At 33.3% G+C, this 12,452-nt stretch overlaps 1 protein-coding gene across 2 annotated transcripts in view; it reads left to right on the plus strand.

Moving 5' to 3' along the window:
* The first annotated feature begins 3,813 nt into the window (after window positions 1–3,813).
* Window positions 3,814–12,452, plus strand: part of LOC141614017 (uncharacterized) — a 34,190-nt gene continuing 25,551 nt past the window's right edge. For both annotated transcript variants that reach the window (XM_074432772.1, XM_074432778.1), the window contains exons 1-2: window positions 3,814–4,077; window positions 6,749–7,793. In XM_074432772.1, the coding sequence (XP_074288873.1) occupies window positions 6,794–7,793 (1,000 nt within the window). In that variant the 5' untranslated portion in view covers window positions 3,814–4,077; window positions 6,749–6,793. The remainder of the gene's footprint in view (window positions 4,078–6,748; window positions 7,794–12,452) is intronic.

Consider the following 12,452-nt stretch of genomic DNA (forward strand, 5'->3'; position numbering starts at 1 on the left):
TGCGTCTCTTGGAAGAGGCGCAGCACTTGCTGCGTCCTTTCCCAAGTGGTTTCCTCCCGCGGAAGAAAAATTTCCGTGTTTTGGTTATGGAATAACGGATTAATCTTGTTTTCCTTAATATTTTATGTGAATATTACGGGAAATTCTTTGCCAAAGATTAAAAGATTGAATAATATGGAATAGAAATATCCGGAACATTCCAGAACATCCTGACTCGGTTTTAGAAAATGAAGACGGTTTTTTGACCCGGACTCCAAATGTACTCTAATTACTGCCAAAATGACCGTATCGGCACGTAGATGACAATTAAGAGGTAGACACAAGTGTTTGAGCGATCACTTGACGATAAACTTACGAACTGTCACAAATCGTTCCGCGTACCAAACATGCGGCCCAATCATCACCGGGTGGTTTGCGGGAGGTGCAGAAATGAGGTATCTACAAAAAGATTAGTCTCCCAAGTGGAAATGTGACGGTCTACAGCTAGACGGAAAAATGTCTCGAGTCTATATTAACTTGAGACGGAAACTAATATTAGTATTGTCACTATTATTACTGTCCGACTAAAATACGTATTTTTATATAAATGAGCTTTTATATATTACTTTTATAAAAATCGTATTTGAAATAACATTAATTAAATTGAATAATTGAAAAATATAAAATAGAATAATTAAACGGTTTAATAAATTATAAATGTCAAAATGGGAAATTCGCGGGTGTTACATCTAAGGTGCAAGTTTTAATTTGGTGCATATATTCAGTGACAGTTTGATCGGGTTTCTTGGTGATGGCTTCAAGACGGTTTTTGATTTGTAAGATGTGCCCCTGAGAGGAGTTGGCGAAGGTGGAAGCAAGGACAGACCAGACTTCATGGGATGTTTTGGATTGAGTGACGAGTGGGGTGATGGTGTTGTCGAGTGTACCAACGAGGGAGGCGAGGAGAAGTTGGTCATGTCGGGTCCAAGTCGTGTGAGCAGGGTTAGGAGTTGAGCGGTTGTCGACCTTGACAGTAGCAGGTGGGCATTTGAGAGAGTCGTCTACATACTGGAAGAGTTCAAGGCCTTGAAGAAAAGATTGGATTTGGAAGGACCATTGGGTATAGTTAGTAGTAGTGAGGGTTTTGCATTGAGATAGGTTAACGAAGATGATGGGTGTGACGGGTTCAGTGGCATTGGGAAGGATGAGTGCATGATTGGCCATGGTCGAGAAATACAATGTCGAGGATCGAAGGCGATTGATACCATATAAGAGAAGGAATTATATTGAAGATGAATTGTATGTATATTGAATAATTATGCAAAGGTATTACATGAGCTTATATACTAAACCTAATGCTAGAAAATAGGAAAGTAAATAACTAATTACAATATTTGTGCAAGTAATAACAATATATGGAATCTCAAAAGGTCATATGAATTATACATTGCTTGAAGGATGGGTAACTTGATTTGTTTCCTTAATAGTATAATCCTCAGAACAACGATTGTGAATCAAAAGTTTCAAAGGAAGTTAATCATCCAAAAAAAGGGTAATTGTACTTCCAACTCCGACAAAAATTAAATGATCTGGGGGATAAAAATTAGCAAGCCTTATCAATAGATAATCGCTCAGTTCAACTTAGCATATAAAATAATCTGTGAAAATAAAAATTAAATAATAAATTTGATTAACAAAAAATTAATATACATCCCCACATCTCTTATGATATGTAAATTTCCCGTAACCTAAAAGAATAACAAAGCTATGAAATCGTAAAATTATTAAGGTGCAAATTCTCTCTAATTGAAAGGGAAATACAAAATAATTGAAAGGGAAATACAAAATAATAGAAACTATGTCACCAATTGTTGTCATTCCTGTTAACTCTGCAGTAATTGCCTGAAATTCATAGCAAACATGAACAATAAAACAATTAAGTACAAAATAAAAATAAAAACACATGATTACTTTCGCAAAAACGATAAAACAACTTATAGAATAAATCCGTCCTTATAATATAAAACAACTCTGCAATAGTGTAATCACTAACACCCTTATCTATTACTATCAGTAAATTCTCAATTAAATATTTAATCTACTTGATCCCTCCATCCCAATTATTTGACAAATAAATGAGACGGAGGGAGTATAAAAGAAACGATCTTATAACATAATTATCGAATACTGGATAAAAGAAACGACCTTGGTTCTTAAAGGATGTTGAAGTTGTCTCATGTAAAAGCAGTTCCAAGACTATACAACTGGATGTACAGTAGCATTGTACATCCAAGGTTATTTTAGTCTTTTTTCAAATACCTTTGCAAAAAAAAAAAAAAAAAAAAGTAACTTAATCCAATTTTCAATCCAATCTCCTTATTCTCTCTGACTGCTTCCATATTTTTCTATCTAATTCCTCTCCATCTTTATTCATCATCCAGTTAATGAATCATATTCTCCCTTGAATTATGATAATTAATTGACTATACAGAACAAATCATATGACGTGACTCGCGAGTAACGAAATTTTTTATCTAAAATTTCTAATGCATGAAAATAGTCGAAGCTCATATTATTTTTACATTAACTCGTATGTTTTTTACACTAGCTCGTATTCTTATCTTTATAGCTCGTATTCTTATGTGCTCTTATTCTTATGTGCTCGTATTTTAAAGCTCTTGAGCTCGTACTCTTTTATATTAGCTCGCATTCTTATCTTAATAACTCGTATTCTCATGTGCCCGTATTTTTATGCTCGTGATCCTTTTAAACTCGTATTCTTTTTACATTAACTCGTATTCTTATCTTAATAGCTCGTATTCTTATGCGCTCGTATTTTTAAGTTCGTGATTCTTTTAAGCTCGTATTCTTTTTGAATTAGCTTGTATTATTATCTTAATAGCTCGTATTCTTATGTGCTCGTATTTTTTAGCTTGTATTCTTCTAATAATAATTCGTATGATTGGTGTAGAATTTACTTCAAAATATTGTTAAATCCATTTTTCCTTCTTGATGATGATATAAATTGCTTCTCGTTCACCAAAATATTGTTAGATGCATTTTTTTCTCCTTGATTATGATGTCAATTGTTTCCCTTTCACCATATTAGAATCGGAACTGCGGAAAAGAGAGGTTTGTCGACTGTCGTTTAAGAGAAATTTAGAGAAAAGAAAGAGGAGGGTTTGTCGATCGTAGAGAAATCAGAATTAGGGAAAAAAAGGAGACGTGTAGAATTTTTTATTTTTTTTATTGGTCATAGATAGTTTAGTATGTAATATATGGGCATGTTGTACAATGCTACTGTACAACAGGTTGTAGGATCCTATTTATGATGTAAAAGGATGTTGAAGTTGTCTCATGTAACCTTCCAAACCCTTTTTAACAGGATGCACCCATTTATTGAGAATGCCAGTTACTATCATTAGACGGTTACATGAAATATACTTACTGCCAATTATTGAGAAAAATGATGTGAAAAGCCGAAACACTTTGCTTGTTCAGCAGGTCTCATAGGAGATTGTCTCTAACTAATTTAGTGGGAGACATAAAAGAGAAAAAAGAAATTCAATGAGGCCCTCACCACATCATCTGAGAGATCTCTCAGTAACGCTATTGAGAGACCGTCTCTCTGGAGTTTTTGTGTTGCCTTTTAGGTTTCTGTAACCGCTAATGGTGATTTATTCCTAAGAGTGAATGTTCTTGACATATGAGATTAGGCTGACACGGGCTTCTCAATTTTTACTCAAGTAGCCGTTTTATATATTTGTATATATATATTTATAGATATCCAAAAACTAAAAATTTCGGATCTAATATTCAAAAATTCGGATTTGGGCCGGATATCAAATCGGTTCAGATAATGAGATTTTTTTTATCAACCCTAGTTTGGCATACTCTAAATCAAGTACAATGCGCAATCGGGTTCCGCAGGAGAGATCGCATTCAGCAATGGCTTCTTCAAGAATCACGCATGTCATATTACTCATACAGTCATACTCCCCCCCTAATTTTCCCATACGCTTCTTTAATTGAGAAGCGTCACTACTCTCAATCAACGCCGTTAATGGCGGAATTAAGCATCGACCATGTCGCTTTTAGGTAAGTCAACTGCTTTTAATTATTTGTTTTTTTTGTTGGAACAATTATACATTTCCTTGCTAATTGTGTCCTTATCAGTATCAATTATATGCACTTCTTATTATTTTTATCCTCCGTAGGCTGTAGCTTGAATTGGTAAAGTCAAACAATCTGAATGCTCCTCTCTTCTTCGTAATAATGTACTACTATTATACATATTTGTTCGATTCATACTCCGTATTAAATATTCGCTGCCACCTTGTATTCTCTGTTTTAATCATTTGTTTATTTTTTTATTAGGGATATTTTAACTAAAGACAAATAAATGATTAGGGAAAAAGAGTGGTTTTTTAGGCTAGACTGCGTCTAATTATGTTCACTATTCAATTTAAATCCTAATTGAATTTTAATTTTAAATGTTGATTATGAAAAAAATTAGTAATAGTGGTAGTAAATCCTTAGTAGACTTTTTTTTTTTTTTGGCAACCGTAAAATAAGTCAAACGTTACCGGCTCATAGCGAGTTATGAGCCTCCTTATTCAAGGAGCGAGATAAAAAAAAAACTATAGCAAATACAGTGATAATGTAAACTAATGTTATCAATATCGTCAAGAATCCCTTGTGTCAAATGGTGACTATAGTCCAAGCCATTGATTTGTAACAAAATTTGAAGGCAGACAGAGGAGATGTCAAATGGTGACTATAATCCACAAGAGGACCTCCCTAATTCCCCTAGCCTCCGACTGAAGAGCAGACTCAGACCAGAAACTCTTGCCCCCTTCATAAAACGACAATCCATTCAAATCATAAGCCACCCATCCAACGCAAGCTCTAAGACTAGTCAACCAACTAGCATCAACTTTGAGCACGATTGTTGCTTCTCTAATATATAAACAAGAGAAGACTCGGATCTAGTCCATATAAATGTGTACTATATAATCAATATCTACCAGTGACAAATCCAGCTTCGTATTTGATGACAGCAACTCATTTGATTATTTAACCGTGTCGTCTCGTTTAATACTGCAAAATGCACGTGCCTGACATGTCTTATGTCTATAGCAAGACATGTAGCTGTTGTGAATCTTAAAATAAAGAAGACTCAATCTGGTCATATTTAATAAATTTTCCAGCCACTTGAGACTTTTAAATCAACAAATGGGTATTCTGTAAGCTTCATTTAAATTAGCAAATTACCATTATGGCATTATGTACGCTTTCCGAAATGTAGGAGTTGAAACGGAGTTAGAAATTGCTTTTGTAATTTTGTTCTAGTCCTCCGATTTGCAATTTTGTCACGGTCTTTTATCAACTAAAGTTATAAAACATAATCCTTTGTTTGTTATTTGATTGAGTGATTTCTCATTTGATCACCCGTCTTTGTCGGTTCTTTCTAATTTTAACTTCAATATTTTGACTGCGTTTTCACTTCTGTTTCCTATTTCAATCAAATTGTAATGACCTCATATGCAACAACGAACAGATAATGATGGACAACCAAACTAATGTCGTCTTTTTTAGTCATTAGATATTACCTACGCAAATGCAGATGCAGCTGGTTCTTTGATGACAACAACTTATTTGATTAATTAACTGTTCGTCTCATTGAATACTTCACAATGCACATGTCTACAACTGTCACCAAGCAAGACAATCAGCTCTAGTGAATAAAACAAATTAGACTCAATCTGGCCTATTTTTATAATTTCGGGGACTTGAGAGTTGCGATTTTAGGTAACTCAACTTCTTTTAATCATACTTTTGCATGCTACTTGTGTCCTTTCCTCATCTGCTACATGTAGACAACTAAGCATGATTGTTGCTTCTCTAATACCCATCACTCCCTCCTATCCAGACAAATGGTAACATAGGGGAAAAAGTGGTTATTTGAGAAAAGGTGGAAAAGTGAGGCATAAATTAGGAAAGTTTGATTGGGGTCACATGGGTTTAGGTGGATTAAGTAAGTAGTTGGTGAGTGGGTGAATGGATAGTAAAGTTGTAAATAGGTAGTGGATGTGAGGGTAAGGCATTTTTAATGCCAAATATGGTATGTTACCATTGGTGTGGTTCATCCATTTTAGGTAAGTGTTACCATGAGTCTGGATCGGAGAGAGTATATAAACAAGCGACGACTCAGATGTATTCAATATATGTGCCGTCTATTTTAATCGTTAGGTATTCGCAAATGCAGCAATCGTGAATCATAAATATATAAGACTGAATCTGGGTCATATTTTATAAATTTCCGGCCACTTGAGATTTTAAAATTAACAAATAGGCATTCTGTACTCTATTTAAATCTTGCAGCAACACCTTTCTAAATGGAAGAGTTGAATGAGAGTTTAAGAAATTAATCATATTTTCATTGTCTTTTTATAAGCCAAATCTGTCAAGATTAAGCCTTTTTTTTCGCCTCATTAATCTGTCGGTTTGTTACTCATCTTTTTTCCAGTTTGTCTAATTTTAGCTTCGAGTTCCTCGAGAGTTCAAATTTATATAAAAAAAAACAAAAAAAAAAAAAAAACAAATATTGTGTGTGAGTGTGTTTGGAAGAGTTTCAATGTCAGACCCGATAATAGATGTTGCAAAAGCTGTGGGAGTGTCTCTTAAGACTTTGTTTGTCGATAAGATACAAGACTATTTGATGTTTATCAAAACTTATGATGATAACATAGATGCTTTGGTGAAACAGCTGGAAAATTTACATGGGAAGAAAGAGCTTATTGATGCAGAAGTGATGGAAGGCAAGGCGAATTTGCGGGTTATGACAATTGAAGCTATGAATTGGCGGAAACGTTTTTTTAGCTTCATCAAAAGTGAAGAATTAAAGAAGCTTATGAAAGAAAAAAGGGTGGCTGGAAATGTGGTCAAAATGATGGAACATGGTGTGTTGAAGAAGTTATGGAAAGAAGATAGGGAGATTTTTGACATTGTGGTAAATGAGGTGAAGAACAAGTGTAATCTAGAAGCCGGTGGTGGAGAAGTTTCTGATGCCACAGAGGATGCTGACTACAAGAAAATTGCCAAAGTAGCTAGCGATGTTATGAAGGATATTGCCGAGGAGTTCAAGTTTTTAAATACAGATGATGCAGCTGTTGCTGTCGTTAACCTGTTGAACGATGAAGATCTAGAGAAGCTCACAAAAGATGGTGATGAGATTGCCTTGTTTTTGAGTAAAGGAGAGGTTATTGTTCGAAACAAGAATGAGCAAAATGATCATGATGAAGAGGAATTCTTGCTTCCAAAACATGACGAGGACGTGCAACCAGCTAGTAACAATATCATTAAAGAGAAAGTTAGGAATTGGCGTAAGCATATGGGAAGCTTGATGGCCTTTGTGGACAATGAGAAGTTCCGGAAGGGTCTGCCTGATGGTGCAAATTTAGGGTTGCAAGTCATGGATGTCGTTTTGGGCAAGAATTCTGGGTCAGAGGTTGAAGAAAACGGCAAGCCGCACAGGTACTGTGGCTGGTGTGTCGTTCGATTTGAATTTTACAGTCATCGTCATGATATGAGTGAATTAGCTAAAATTATGGTCGGGGATATCAATGAGACTCTGATCAAAGAATGTCCTTTGGGTCGTGCGACTAAACGTAAAAGACCTGATGAATATGAAAATATTCCTGGCGAGTTTAAGGAGGGCTTAGAATCAAGGGAAGAACTTGTGAAAAAAATATTGATAGCTTTAAAAGATGATCAAACTAACATCGTTGGTGTATTTGGCATGGGAGGTGGCGGTATGTTTTCTTTTTCTTTCTTCCTTATACGTATCTTTTCTTTCTTCATTGTCTGGCTTTTATCCGTTTCTTCCTCATTCTTGGATTTATTTATCGCTTTTTCAATACCATGAAATAGAACTAAAACAATAATGTAGATAAGAATTACTCTAGACAATTAACATTAACGGTACTAGATTCCTAATGTGACCAACTTTACTTTGTAACACCGGTATGTGATTTGTAGAATTTCTAAGGAGATGTAATTGGAGAGAAAAGGGACAAGTTATTAACGTAAACTTGCTCAAATTTACATAACAACTTGGCCTTTATATAGGCTACAATGATATACTATATGAACGAGTGAAATAACGTAAGTAATACAATGATCTACTAATGCACTACTAACATTGTGGGGTATAACCCACTAACCATCAATGCCACTAATTAAAACCACTAACAACATTATCCTAATTATAAGGAATAACTAACACTAATTTTGGAGCATATTTCAACACACCCCTTTGATCCAAAATTTATTGGACTTGAATGTGTTCATTTTTTTTGACAGACGAACAATAGTTGTCTTTTGGATCTTTTCCCCGCAACGAGTACATGAGGCTCCCATCTCCTCGGACCAAATTTTTCATCCATGCCTTTAGGATGAAACTCCTCTAATCTTTGCCTTCTTCCTTGATGAGCAAGTTACCTTAAACTGGTGTGCGATTCTTTTTCGCATCCACTCGGGTTTCTATGACCCTTACATGTTTGGGCTCTATACCCAAACTTCACATAAGCCTCCTTTTGGAGACTTAAACCGAGTCTCTTTACATGGACTCTTGTCCATTATACTTTATTGATTTCTTGATCTTGAAAATGAATTCACATCCAATGATGATGAAGACCCTGAGCTCTTGGGGATGTAGTCAATCTCCTTATTAGCTATATGACTTTCAAATAATGTATGGACCGCTGAAATTACTCCGTAGCTATCACCACCGCTGAAATACTCCGTAGCTATCACCACAAGCTTCACCAGAAACCTAGACATATGAAAAAAAAAAAAACATAAAAAGACATTAGATTTAAGCTTTTTAGCGTGCTCTAATCAATACTATATATTAAATCCAGAAACCAAGGGACTTTCATGTAATTAACGAAAGTTATACAAATTAATTATACTATATAGTTTTAAATCACTAGCACCGTGTGATAGACCCGATTAAGGGATGTCAATGCAAATATTATATAGTTTGGGTTAAAATTAAATTATATAGAAGCTTGATAATTTTCCTAAACATTTGTATGAGACTAAAACATGGTCAATTTCCTTAAAATAAAATAATTAATTAAGATAGTTAATTTCCTTAAAATAAAATAATTAATTAAGATGGTCAATTTCCTTAAAATAAAATAATTAATTAAGATGGTCAATTTCAAAGAGACTAAGAGAAAGAAAATGCTTGGTAATTTTCCTAAATATTTATAGAAGACTAGAAGATGGTCAATTTCCTTAAAATAAAATAATTAATTAGTATAAACATGTAAACTTATGCTAATAATTATTATCATCATAAAATTATATATTAAATTCAAAATCTATGCAATTTTATTAAACTTTATATATTAGATGTATAGAGATGTTAATTATTTAACATACAAAAATATAATATAGGTAGGTTATAAATAATTCAAGTTAGATTCCATAATATATAATATTGCATAATTGTTTTGATTTGATTTAATGTATATATGTAATATATTTATATAAATATAGAATCCTCTTAAAATTGCATGCTTAAGTAGTAAAAGTAATTTCGTCAGTAAAGAAAAGAATTGTAGTAACATTGGATATAGTTATATGATAGTAATCACTCATTTGAATAGTAAAAGTAACAATATTATCAGCGAGATTAGTGAAAGTGGTAGAAACAACAATGGGAGTAGTGAAATAATCAATATTAATGCGACAATAGTGAAAGTAACAATAATTACAGCGTGAGTAGTGAAATTATCAATATTAATGCGGCAGTAATGATAGTAACAATAATTACGGCGGGAGTAGTGAAAGTAACAATGATTAGGGGCAAGTAGTGAAATGTTATTACTATTGTTTCATTAATAAGTGTAAAATATTAATAACGGGAGTAGTGAATTTGTCTTAAAATTTATTTCATCGTAATTTTAGAATATGTCATAAAAAAATATATTAATGATAAATTTATGGGTTATGCAACTTTAAGTAATTTTATTTAATGGAAAAAAAATTAATAGTAAGTAGAGGTAGCCCAGGCGAAGCCGGGCACCAATACTAGTACAAATAATACTCGTAATCACCATAAAGCTTACCTTGTTGGACTCCTCTCGGTAGCTTGTTTGCAGTAGTTCAATACGCAATATCACCTCTCTTTTAACTCACTCGGTTAAAACAATTTTTGCACCATGACAATACCATTTGGTGTCCACTTTCCTCAAACATTTATGCATTTGACGTATTATGTGTCGATTGTAATGTCCTTAATGTTGGTAAGTAGGCTGCTCCGGACACTTAGGCGAATGTTTTGAAGTAAATAGACGCGGCTGTGAAAGTACAATATCGACGTAGGTATTTTACAATTTTCACGTACAATTCATATTCACATTCTCTTTCCGATGAAATGTCGTGGAGACCCGAGATTTTGAGAGAGAATTTTTTGAAATTTAAATAAAGCATGAGAATTGTACACGGAAATAATAGGACTTGGGAGCAATTGTTTATACAAGGATATTAGAAGATTTTATAGAATAGAAATAACGGAATAATTGTTTAAAAAAGGAGGATTTAAATTTAAAAATGAATAATTTGGGCGAGAGTTCATGAGAATAATTTTGAATAGCTTGATTTTACCTATATATAAGTTCACTTATCTTGATTTATAAAAAGTGTTATGATAAGATTCAAATATTTAATATGTAAAGAAATACTAATTCAATGATTTCTTCCCTACTTTATGCCATTAGTTGATTTCTGTAGAATATTTCAGGCCTAATTTGTGTAGAATATATGATTTGATTATATTTCAGACCTAATTTGTTTATAAAAGTGATTTGATTATATTCTGTAAATATCATATATTATGCAAACTCAGATTGTTAATTGATTGTTAATGTAATTTAAAGAATGTTGATTTTTTGTAAACCAATCGTATATGTATCCAAATCTTTTATTTATTTTTATTTTATTATGCCGGCTCCGAATCTTGATATTTAGCATTGATAAACATCTTCTTTTGGCAGTTTTACAAAGTATTTTTCAAATATAGCAATTTAATGAGAGAATTAAAATTGATAACTAGTGACCGTTTTAACAAATAATTAAGTAATTAATACTCCCTCCGTACCATACCAATGGTAACGTGGTAAAAAATGGGATATTTAAGAAAAGAGGGTAAAAGTAGGGACAAAGATGGAAAGTAAAGTGAATATAAGAGATTAAATTATTGAGTTGGTGAGTGGGCCACAAGTGGTCATTGTGTAAATATAAGGAGAATATGAGGGTATTATTGTAAAAAAACAGCCCATTTATAGTATGTTACCATTGGTGTGGTACGGCCGTATTAGGCAAGTGTAACCATTGGTCTGGTACGGAGGGAGTATAAATAAAAAATTCCAGCATTTAACACGTGGCAAACTAATGGTTAATGACATGTGTGGACTGGATAGGCTTGCAGTTTCTGCTTTAATATAATATATTATGCATGATATGATGATATATGATATGATATGATTGAGATTTTCATGTGAGATGTAACAATTACCTCTATGGAAAAATGAATGACTGACCAATCTCACTATACCACGCCCTTTTATTCCGATGATATATTTGTAAGATAAATTAATAGGATCATTGTATAGGGTACATACCTTTAGCGGAAGCAGCTGTTGGATCGTCTGGAGTGCACAATAATAATAATAATAATAGTGATTGATTAGTATACTAGGATTTTCTCCTCCCTTTTCTAGATTTCCTTATGATGACAATCAATGGGGCATGTCAACCCAATAACCTATTTATATAGGTTAGAGGTATTCTAGACAGGAAGAGAGACATAGCCATAATATAACTGTATTTGGGCCCCCCATCAGTCTGCCCACTGTATAATAAAGAGGCCTACACTTATCAGTACCATCACACTATGTACTTAACCGTACTGACCGTGACAGACCTAGGTCCAATGGATCATAATAAACAATGAAAATATCCATTTTAGTATAACTTTAAATCATGAACAATGAAAGACCTAAGAATCTTTTAAAGTAATAGGTGAAACTGTTTCATTAAAATTCACACCTTCTCTTTTAGTATAACCCTTTGTCACATATCTCTCCTTAGATTTCTTAACAACACCTTCAAAATCCAACTTTATTTTAGAGATTCACTTTACATCCGACTGGATTAAAAAACAAAACCCACTGGAGTAACAATTAACACCAAACTTTACTATGTGTCTTATCGATTGCATCTCATCATACATATATAACCTCTTTTCATTTATCTGCTTGCACAAAATAAATACCTTGTTTATAGGTTATAACCCTAACTATTTCACTCAAGTGATAATCAACTTCCTCGATATAGACAACAAAATCACCATAGCTAAATGCTTAAAGCCTTTTTGAAAACACTCTAAAAAAAAAGTG

The sequence above is a fragment of the Silene latifolia genome, chromosome 1 (genome assembly GCF_048544455.1).
Source record: "Silene latifolia isolate original U9 population chromosome 1, ASM4854445v1, whole genome shotgun sequence".
NCBI lineage: Eukaryota > Viridiplantae > Streptophyta > Magnoliopsida > Caryophyllales > Caryophyllaceae > Silene > Silene latifolia.